Source organism: Pelobates fuscus, chromosome 1 (genome assembly GCF_036172605.1).
Source record: "Pelobates fuscus isolate aPelFus1 chromosome 1, aPelFus1.pri, whole genome shotgun sequence".
Taxonomy (NCBI): domain Eukaryota; kingdom Metazoa; phylum Chordata; class Amphibia; order Anura; family Pelobatidae; genus Pelobates; species Pelobates fuscus.
The window spans coordinates 163093254-163104754 of record NC_086317.1 but is presented as its reverse complement, the minus strand read 5'-3'; the positions used below and the strand labels follow the sequence as shown (position 1 = coordinate 163104754).

Sequence of the window (11501 nt, the reverse complement as noted above, 5' to 3'; positions counted from 1 at the left end):
CACTGAATACTGTCCACATCGTGTGTGCCGACAGCATTTATCAGGCCCTTGTGAACATTTTAATTGTAGACTGCAGGAAGATTCACATGTTTTCAGAGATTTCCCCTCCCCCCCCCCCCCCCCCCCCCCCCCCAAAGCATTTTCATGCTCCCCCCTGCTACCTTGATATATAGATGATGTCATGGCATGAAGGGGTGCTGCCCTGCAACAGCACTGTCCCTTTAAGTGTGGGAACCAACTTAGCAGAGAAATAATTCTAGGACACGATAACTGGAGTAATAAAGAAAATGTATTAAGGAAAACCAAAAGGATATAGATATATATAATATATACAAAACAAAATATGACAATGCCACAAATATATACAATAACCCAATATATACAATAGAGCAGGCAGAGTCCACGATAGTCCTAGGCAAAGGTAAAGGCTTAGTCAGGTTAGTGCAGCCACCAAGTACAAAATGAACATCAAGGGGCAAAGTCCTAAGCAGGTCACACAGAAATAATGCAGCAAGGTCAGAATCACTGGAGAAGGAGTCTAGACAGGAACACTGCAGGCGAACACTGGAACAGGAGGCACAGGACACAGGACCATAAGGACATCGGAACACCAGATCAGGAAACACAAGATACTCAGGATACTCAGGATACTCAGGAAACAAGACACAGGAGACAGGAGCCAGAATCACGGGAGCCAGGAAACAGCAGGTACAGGGTCAAGGATAGAGGATAATGATCTGACAGGGAGTGAGGGTAGAAACCAGAATATATAGGTGCTAAACAAGGGCCAGGTGTAGTGCCTAACGAAAGGAAATGAGAAACAGTGCCAAACAGAAACAGTGGTGAGTGCGAGTACTGCACGAGGGCATGTCGACTAAGGAGTGTCGTGACAGATGAAGGGCGATAGTATTGGTTTTGAAAACAAATTGTACATAGCAACACCCAAACTTGGAACAAGATTTTTACTTTCAGAACTTTATACATGGAATATTATTTTTTCTATATTCAATGCTGGACTCGCAAAACTTACCATATATTAGCTGCAATTCTGCATTACAATCATTTAAATGCTGTACGGACTGACCAAAGAACACAGAAAACCAGGTGAAAAAATCCTCAGGTTATAAATAGTATTGAGAATCTAATAGGTTATACACCCATAATAAAATCATACGTGGAAATAATCTTGAACCAACATTTTTTTCCCCCTCCCCTTTTCTTTCTTTATTGCTTAAGCCTCATTGAATATTGAAATAGTGAACGCATTACCCATTGCATAGATGGTTTAACCCCTTAAGGACACATGACATGTGTGACATATCATGATTCCCTTTTATTCCAGAAGTTTGGTCCTTAAGGGGTTAAATCCCTGATTTTGGTACTCTATGCAGATTTATTTAAAATGTTTACTCATGTAGAGTGCTTTTTTGTATATGCATTGGTAGAACTACTCTCAGTACAACTGCACCAGGGCACACAGGGTTGTGGCAACTTATCAGGTGACACTCTTTGGGCCACCATTGTGGCATTAGAATTCATTCTCAGACCAGGGGCCCAGTCAAGTGCTGGAGCCTTTTAAAACTGAACACTAAAGCATTAGGAAGGTCTGCTGTGCAGACGCTCATCTCAGCAGCTCCTACTAAACCGGGCACTTAACGCTAAAATTAACCGCCATACAGGCACTTAATCGTGACCCCAAAGCTACCACTCGAGAGAGGACACCAAGGTGCAGAGATCAGTACCTCTCAAGCGACAAACCAAGCACAGCACACAATGAGGCCTACAAGCGTGGCAGGCGCAGTAAGGTCACGCCAAAAAGCTGACTGCAAGCCCTTGTTCCCCCCCCTTCTGGACCGGTGGGGGTCATCCCGGTCCACCGCCAACTGACTCCCGAGCAAAGCAATGGGCCAATACCAGCTCCGTGGAGCCCAAAAGCTACCGTCCCTGCGACCTCCAAGATGGCGGAAGCCTCTTGCACAGACGACACGTCTAACACATGGCGGGAAACTGAGATGCGACTAAACAGTATATTCACTGCTTTCTGGGAGACCGTAGAAGCCCACATGAGGGGCCCAGAACCTGAAGAGATCCCCCAGACTTCGCCACAGGATACCACGGGGGAAAATAGCAGCGCAACACCAATGGCAGACGCAGCAAAAGGGTGACACTAACCCGTACCGACGGGCAGAGGCAGGATGGACAACTCAAAAAAGCAGATGCTGGAAGGTGGCGGGGGGTTAAACACCGGCATCACCCAGGCAAGGCAGGGAAGCGGAGGAAACCGCCGAAGACAAGCACAAGACCACCCCAAATAAGGCAGGTGAAGCTACACTCAGCACCCACGGCAATTCAGAACAGCCCAGGGGATCTCAGCACCCACGCGCCGAGGAGATCGCACCAGCTGCACCACCTACCGCAGGGGGTACTCACCCAGCCCTGTCAAGGCATCGGCTGACCCCAAAGGGACTGAGACTCTAACCCTGGCATAGTATCATCAGACACATAACTCTCTTTGCCCCACTGGAACTCACACGAATGTCTGATGACATATATCATTTATTTTGTGTTCTTACTATATTCAGTCTTGTTTCCTTAATATCCCATCACTTGCAGCCAAAATGGAGGTCTGCATATTAAGCTAAGATGCTAACGTAGCTAGGGGTTTTTACTTATAACTTTTACTTTTCAAATCAGTGTTTTCACTTCATGCTCCACACAGTTAACTCTCTAGCACTGTACTTATCTAGCTTGTATACTTTTCATAAAACGCGCAGATTAAGTTAACAAGTTCAACTGCAATTTGTAATCAATAGAAGTCTATGCTTTGGTTGAGTATCTATTTAAAAAAAAAAAAATGTGCGCTACTTCAAATGCCATAATTGTAAAATCGATGTGTTATGTCCACGCTTACGTATGTTATTGTGGCAGAGTAAGCTGCTATGTTCACTCTTGCATGCAAAAAATAAAGAATTTAATAAAAAAATAAAGCATTAGGAATACAAATATGCATTCATAGTGCCCTAGTCAGTTTGGGTGCTTGTGTTTAAAAAGTTATTGTTTTTTTTTTTTTTTAAACGTTGAGGTTGGACAGAGGATGCTACATCTCAGCCATGCCACCCAGTAAAAAGGAGAGATAAAGTTGGTGTCTAGTGGCACACGGTTAGTGCAGGAAGTCCTTCCTTCCTTCCTCCCTCCCTCATGCGCAGCTTACACAGAGCACTAGGAAGTGCACAAAGCTGCCACAAGGGAGTGTGGAGAGCTGAGGAAGCAAATCAGCCCTGTAAGGGGCCACTGCAACTTTATGTTGTGGTTCTGCCAGTTCAGTCTCACACACACACACAAATTGAGAACGGCTTTGGGTGCAACATTGTAGCACAGGCCGGTCACCAGTTTGAAAATTATAGAGAATCAGTGGACTTAATTTGGGACATGGGTTTGGAACTCCATCAGCCCCTATGTTAATGTGTCCCAAAATGGAAAAATCTCCTGTCTCTCCTGGACGTTTTCAACCTATATTTTACAATTCAGCTTTAAAATCCATAGTTTAGTTGATAACCCTGAAGAAGTTCCATAATGAAATAAGTTCATGGATTTAGCAGATGGTTGAAAGGTCTGGGGGTTTGACAATATCCCATGGAAGATTTGTGATCGGGTCGGCTCCTCTGGCTTAAAAGGGACACGATAGGCTCCCAGACCACTTCAGCTCAAAATGGTCTGGGTGCAGTATCCCAGCATCCTTAATCCTGGAAAGATAATTATGCAGTTTTTTGGTTTTTTTTAATAAACTGCAATAATTACATTTATGGGTTAACTCCTCCTCTAGAGGGACTTCCTGATTGTTAAGGATAAGGAACTTTTGGTCGCTTAACTGATGCTCAAAATCCCAGCTTAACGGAATCCCTCCATGAAAGCCTTGAATAATTCTTTCCTATGGGGAAATCCTAATGCGAGCATGGCCATTACGTCTCTACCAGCTAGCACGGAGCGGAGGTAGACCTGAGGGACATCAGTGCTGGACCCAGGTAAGTGACTGAAGGTTTTTGTATTTTTTAACCCCTTCTGCACCAGAAGGGGTAGGTGGGCACTATAGTACGCAGAAAACCGCTGTTTTTTCCTTGCACTATATAGTTTGCCAGAATCTCAAGGAAGCGTCAGTGTTAGGACCCGCTTAGGGGGGTCTGCCTTGATGTTGGCAGACTGGCATTCCCATTGGAGCAACTAAATGACCTCCATTTGTCTAAATATACATAGGGATTTAAGGAGAGAGCGCAGGTAACTTTCTTTTTACTATATATTGGGGCTAATGTGTACTGTAGTCCTTGCTGCCGGCCCAGTAGTGATGGGAGTGAGTGCAGGACTTCTCTTTTTGTATTTGTATTTATTTTGTATCACACAGCCTGGTTACAATGCTGCTGCTCATACCGTGTGTTCCCTATTAAGGGTTAATAAGTATATAGGGGTGTATATCAAAAACAAAATACCCCTCTCTGTCTCATTAGAGACATCTTTGCCAGAAGCTTAACCCCTTAAGGACACATGACGTGTGTGACATGTCATGATTCCCTTTTATTCCAGAAGTTTGGTCCTTAAGGGGTTAAGGAAGCAAGGTGAAGGGTCAGTGTTAGGACCCGCTTAGGGGGATCTGCCTTGACGTTGGCAGGCGGGCATTCCCTCCAATGGCCATTGGAGCAACTAAATGACCTCCATTTGTCTAAATATACATAGGGATTAAGGAGAGAGCGCAGGTTTCTTTTCTTTGGTTTTTACTATAGTTTCTCTTTAACACGTGCTAGCTGTGCAACTCTAATAAATCATCCTTCCAAATATATACTCAATTTGGGAAGGGAGCCTTAGAGGTTTGTGACAGTCACTACTCACTAATATGTCCTCCATGATTATTATAATTTGCCAAATTGCCCTTTTTTCTTTAGCCAGAAATGTGGGAGCTGTGAGTGTATCACCATTGCAAAAGAAAAGCTTTAAAAAACATTGGGAGACCCCACACACTGAATGCATAGAAATATGCAAATATAGATTATAAACCACAACATTACCCTCTCCTGCAGCACAAGTAGTATTCTGCAAATATAGAATGTATACCAGCATGATGATGGAGCTGGAACAGGTGCAGGGCTCCTGCACTCATACCGGTCCCTTCCTTTTTGCACTAATCTGCGTACAGTATGTAAGCAACGTCAGGAGAGGTTAAAGTGTTTGTCACTTTGCAGGTTTTGCTTTTGGATTAATCCTTTATTGTTCCCTTATTTGTGTGTATATTATATACACATACATACATACATACATACATACATACACACACACACACACACACACTTTATTTATTCATCCTAGTTTGTTTAGTTAAACTTAAGATGTTTCAGGGACTATTTTTTTTTCTCATGAGGAGCGTGGCAAATTTTGCCAATGGGCTTAAGCACAGTTCCTGTTCAGCTACTAAGCCAATTTATCCACAATGCATTGGTCAAAATAATCCACAAAAGGGCAAATTGCAGACAACATGGATAGAGGACAACAAAATGGAGGCACCCAAGTAGTAAGATCTGGCTCATGGAAGAAAAGGACAAATATAAAAAAGTTGCCTCAGAGGGGAGTATAATCATTAAAGGACCACTCTAGGCACCCAGACCACTTCAGCTTAATGAAGTGGTCTGGGTGCCAGGTCCAGCTAGGGTTAACTAATTGTTTTATAAACATAGCAGTTTCAGAGAAACTGCTATGTTTATCAATTAGTTAAGCCTTCCCCTATTTCCTCTAGTGGCTGTCTCACTGACAGCCGCTAGAGGCGCTTGCGTGATTCTCACTGTGAAAATCACAGTGAGAGCACGCAAGCGTCCATAGGAAAGCATTATGAATGCTTTCCTATGTGACCGGCTGAATGCGCGCGCAGCTCTTGCCGCGCGTGCGCATTCAGCCGACGGGGAGGAACGGAGGCGGAGAGGAGGAGGAGAGCTCCCCGCCCAGCGCTGGAAAAAGGTAAGTTTTTACCCCTTTCCCCTTTCCAGAGCCGGGCGGGAGGGGGTCCCTGAGGGTGGGGGCACCCTCAGGGCACTCTAGTGCCAGGAAAACGAGTATGCTTTCCTGGCACTAGAGTGGTCCTTTAAGATACAAAAGATCAAGAAATAAAAAGGAGGGGGGGCGGGGCTGGACCGCCAGGCTGAATGGTCGCACACTGGAGTGGCTCCTGTAAAAGTCTCCAATTTTAAGCCCCTAAATATCAACATAACGCTTACCTGGAGATCGGCAGCTGTTACCCGGTGTAAGAAGCCACCCTGGACCCGAGGAGAGGCTTGCTGCAAAGTTCCAGTCCCTCGGAGGCAGAAACGCGAGGCTAGGCGAGCCTGGACCGGCGGGGGTGATCCCGGTCCCCACCCTGAGGCCCATCGGAGTGCCACAACGACAGAGCAGACCCAGTACATAGAGGCCGCTTCCAAAATGGCGGAGACCTCATGGCAAGCAGCACAGATGCGAGACTCGCTGGATGCACCCATCTACCCTGACGCCACACAGGCGGATTGCCGATTTGATCTCAGCGGGAACCAGCGAGTAAGTGCCGAGACCCCACAAGCCTAACCAAAGAAGCAGCACGAACACCTGGCAAGCCGGGGAACAACAGCAACAGAGTGCGACAACCCTACCGCACACCGGCCTAACCTGCCACACCGCACAGCTCACCACAAGGGGGCCGCAATACAAGGACTGACCACCCATAGCCGCCATGCTGCACCCAACAAACGACACGGTTGCTGGGACTTCAAGGCAAGCGCCCGACCGGACTACCCACAACGAGAACATCTTCCCTCCTCCACGAGCACCCAAAGAGTCTATAAGTATTAACGCAGTCACCTAACCGGTGATCCTGAAAAGATATCCTCACTGTATATAAAAAAGGAGGGCCTGGCATACAAACGCTGATCCTCACCTGGCTGACACGGGATCCCCTTGGGGTGGAAACTCTAAACTCTAAAGTTTAATATTAACTGTTGATACTGCCTTTATGTCTCTCACATATGTTTTCAAGTCATTTACACCCTAGCATAAGCGTAACATAACATGCAAAATTGACAAGCCTAGCATGAACCTAATTGAATAGCCTTGTTAAGATGATGATTGCACATGTCCTGTCTTCACCCTTTGTCACTCCTCTGAATATTCTTTCCTGACACGTGCATTATGCTAACCCAACAACTTACCGTATATACTCGAGTATAAGCCGACCCGAATATAAGCCGAGGCCCCTAATTTTACCCCCCAAAAATGGGCAAACTTATTGACTCGAGTATAAGACTAGGGTGGGAAATGCAGCAGCTACTGGTACATTTCTAAATAAAATTAGATCCTAAAAAAATTATATTAATTGAATATTTATTTACAGTGTGTGTATATAATGAATGCAGTGCGTGTATGAATGCAGTGTGAGTGTATGAGTGCGCGTATGAGTGCAGTGTGTGTGCGTATATATTAATTGAATATTTATTTCCAGTGTGTGTATATAATGAATGCAGTGCGTGTATGTATGAGTGCAGTGTGTGTGTATGAATGCAGTGTGTATGAATGCAGTGTGAGTGTGTGTGATGCAGTGTGTGTTTGTGTATGTGTTGGTGGGGGTGGGCATTTTGATATATTAATTATTATTTTATTTTTATTTTTTAATATTATTATATTTTTTTATTATTATTATTTATTATTTAACTGAATTATTAATTTTTATTTTTTTTATTATATATTTTTTTTTCGTCCCCCCTCCCTGCTTGATACATAGCAGGGAGGGGGGCTCCTTCCCTGGTGGTCCAGTGTCATTGGTAGTTCAGTGGGGGGAGAGAGGGGCTGGCAGAGCTGTACTTACCTGTCCTGCAGCTCCTGTCAGCTCTCTCCTCCTCCGCGCGGTCTGTGCAGCTCCCTCTGTCAGCTCCCACTGTAAGTCTCGCGAGAGCCGCGGCCCTCGCGAGACTTACACTGGGAGCTGACCGAGGTGCTGAACGGACGGCGCGGAGGAGGAGAGAGCTGACAGGAGCTGCAGGACAGGTAAGTACAGCTCTGCCAGCCCCCCTCTCCCCCGGTCTGTATTATGGCAATGCAAATTGCCATAATACAGACTCTGACTCGAGTATAAGCCGAGTTGGGTTTTTTCAGCACAAAAAATGTGCTGAAAAACTCTGCTTATACTCGAGTATATACGGAAACTTAAAAATGTGTGCAGTAACCATCTATGTCATAAGCCTGTTAAACGATGCTTTTTACCCTTCTTGTTACTGCTATTGTGGCATAACAAGCGTATGTACTCACTGATTGCACCACAAAAATAAAGAATAAAATAAATAAATAAATAAATGGAAAACACAAAAAGAGTCAAGTTAAGGTCAAGTGAATATCATGGCTTTCAGTGCATCTCAGTTTTAGATTATGGTAGACTTAGGACTCAAGTTTAGGTTGTGTTTAGGATTAAAATTTAGGGCATTAGGTTTTAAGATGCTATGAGAACAGTACGAGAGCTCTTGTACTCTGGATGTGCGACTGGAAACAAAACTGAAGATTCAGAAATGTTATGAAAATTTCTGAAAGATTTTATTGTGTCAATTGTACCATAAATCAGATAAAATGAAACCGCACAAATAATGAAAGAGTTTTTTTTTGATTTATAGAAAGACTCCAACTTGTAAAAGGCACTTGTGTAGAATATATGTTCGGAAATCAGAAACTCATGGAAGAGTTATATTCGGTATACAAGGGTGGTCGAGCAACACTTAAACATATAAATAAAACAAAACCCAAAGCATAAACAAACTAAAAATATATTTCATTTTGAAATAAATAAGGTGGCTGCTCCTGAGAAGGGAGGATCCCATTATTATTTTTTTTAATCATTTAAACATCTCTGGCCGTTAGTTAGTTTTCCCTCTACTAGCTGCAGACTCAAAGAGGACTCTACTCTCCACATCATAACGCTCAATAAAGCCATTGAGTTCATGAACACAACGGCCAGCAATTTCTTGCAGTGTGGATCGAAGAGCACTGGCTACAGCGGTCTCAATTGATGGGTCCTTTTTCAGTAACATGTTGGCCACCAAAGCAAAGGTCCGGCAGTCCTGAGCATAGGCCTGGAAGAGAAAACAAAAATGATATGACCGAGTATCCCTAGGGATAGAATCATACAATAAACTGACTTACACTCACTGCATTCTGTTCTAAACGCAGTACATTACTACTGAGCACTTTAACTGCATTCATAAAGCTGTGATTTTTGTAGGGGTTCAGTGAGATTTAGGGAGACCCCTCCAGCATCTGGTCCAGAACAGACTATGGCATAGACCCAGCACAAATCTCTATGTAGCTTTTGGTTTAGTGTAGGGTAAGGCAAGAATTAAAGATGGCGTAGAGTTGAAGTTAAGGGTAAGATTAGGGTAGTCATATAGTTAGAATTAGTGTAGGCATTTCGTTAGTATAGCATTAGTGCAGGGGTTGGTATAGGGTTAGTGTTTATCAAATATTTATTTAGATCCTTAACATATTAAGCATTTAACAATCAGGAGTAATATAAATCTATTTTGAGTTCCTTTTAAAATACTTGCACTGGATGTGTAAAAATTAGCAAATCGTAACACATTTTTCCCTCCTCCACATGTAATGTTGTTGTATACATATTGGATGTTAAATGAAAGCCCTTTCTGACCTTTTTAAAATATTGAAATAAATAAGTGATATGTATGAGGGCACCTAAATTTTTTTTTTCGTTCAGAAAATGGACAACTGCCTCTGTCCTTAAGGAGTTAAGTTGTTTTGGTGCATAGATTTTTTTTCTTTTAATCTATGCATTTCCTAGACATGTCTCCAACACAATGTCTGGATTGAATTAATGCTTACTTGAATGTGAACACAATTTGTGAAGGTCAGGTTGACTTTACATACATCAGTCCTCTCCAACCATAAATGCTACACAATACATTTTGGTAATCACGCATTTCTATGATTTTGTGGAAACTTCGGTCTTCACGGTATATTTAGGTGGTACAACATCACCCATTATGAAACAGGAAAAGTGTTGTTGTTTTTTTGCAAGCTGAAGCAGGTTTTTAGGGACTTCTTGGTCATGTAACCCAATTTTTTTTTAATGTTTCTAACAATTTACATGTATTGTAAATGAGACTAATTTTATATCATCTCACCAGTTCAATCTCTTCTTTTCTGGCTAAGATAAAGGCTCTGCGTAGCATTTGGGCTGTATCCGAAACACACTGTTCCAGTTCAGGTTTCTTGGCTAACTCTTCAGTGGCACAAGAGGGCCCCGATGAATGCGGGGGAACATCTATCCAACCATCCTGCAGGGCAATAAAAATACAAATTTATTTTATTTTTTGAGGTGGAGGCAGGGAGGGGCAATTAGAATGGGTTTAAATATGATATATATTGATCAACTACTATAGAGACAGAAAAGGAATTACTCCAACTATAGGGGGTACTTGAAAAATAAATTCTAAAAATTAATGGATCGCAAAAGGATTTTAAAAAAAATGTATAATTTTATGCTTTCTGATAAAATTCCCCTTTTACACTGCACTTTTCAAGGGAGAACGTGAAAACTCAAAATCAGGACACAGGACAAATGGTGTGTCTCAACATTCAAAGCTTCTGCAAGATCAGGCAGCAAAATAGGGGATAGATTAAAATACAAAAAGACATACGATTTTAATTTAGTATTTATATTTTACAGTAAACTGAATACTCAGGACTAGCCTTAGCAGACATGGTCAGCCAGGATCTTCCTTTCCAGTCTACGGCATTTACACTTGATGAAGCGTCTGTTTCTAAATACAAAAACAATACCATTCCTTGCCTCATGGACTCAAACATGGGCAACAACCCTCCAGCATGGCATATCCAGAAATAAAAAAAAATAAAAAAACACAACAAACTAAACCCTGGTGTTTCCAAGCAGCTATTATCTCTACTGTAGCCTAGGCAACAGGGCGCAGTCCACCTCCTTCTGCCGAGTTCTAGAGTCTGACCTGCCTTATTGGGTCCCTACCATTATGGTGGATGTCTGAGCAGTCATAATCCACGAGACACATGGAGCACACTGCTACCCTTCTAATCCGCTCTTCACTTTTGATATTCCCATTGTATATCAGTGAATTTTTAACTCTCTGAAGTGTTAGACCCATTCTGACCTTTGTTATTAGACATATAATTCTTATGTGGGTGCCAAGTTGTTGGTGGTATTAGGTTACCTAGATTTCTCAAACCTATTACACTTTCTCAGTTATATAGCTAAGTAGCAAAGCTGGAGCTAAAAATTTTGTAAATAAATAAGCTAAGAAAAAGAAAGTACCCCCTTGCGGGGATAAGATAAGTGTGTCCAGAACGTATCTCAATAGGGGGTAACCCTTGTATTATATACAGTAAGACAGTAAAGGTAGTGTATACCTAAGACCCAAGGTCTAGGTAACACAAGTGAGATACAGATCTCAGAAGTCTGCTAAAATAAA

At 42.7% G+C, this 11501-nt stretch overlaps 1 protein-coding gene across 3 annotated transcripts in view; it reads right to left on the bottom strand.

The window, feature by feature from the left end:
• Positions 1-8863: 8863 nt before the first annotated feature.
• LOC134608626 (periphilin-1-like) overlaps positions 8864-11501 on the bottom strand; it is a 37496-nt gene continuing 34858 nt past the window's right edge. For all 3 annotated transcript variants that reach the window (XM_063451619.1, XM_063451612.1, XM_063451628.1), the window contains 2 exons: positions 10182-10334; positions 8864-9116 (listed from right to left, as the gene is read on the bottom strand). In XM_063451619.1, the coding sequence (XP_063307689.1) occupies positions 8901-9116; positions 10182-10334 (369 nt within the window). In that variant the 3' untranslated portion in view covers positions 8864-8900. The remainder of the gene's footprint in view (positions 9117-10181; positions 10335-11501) is intronic.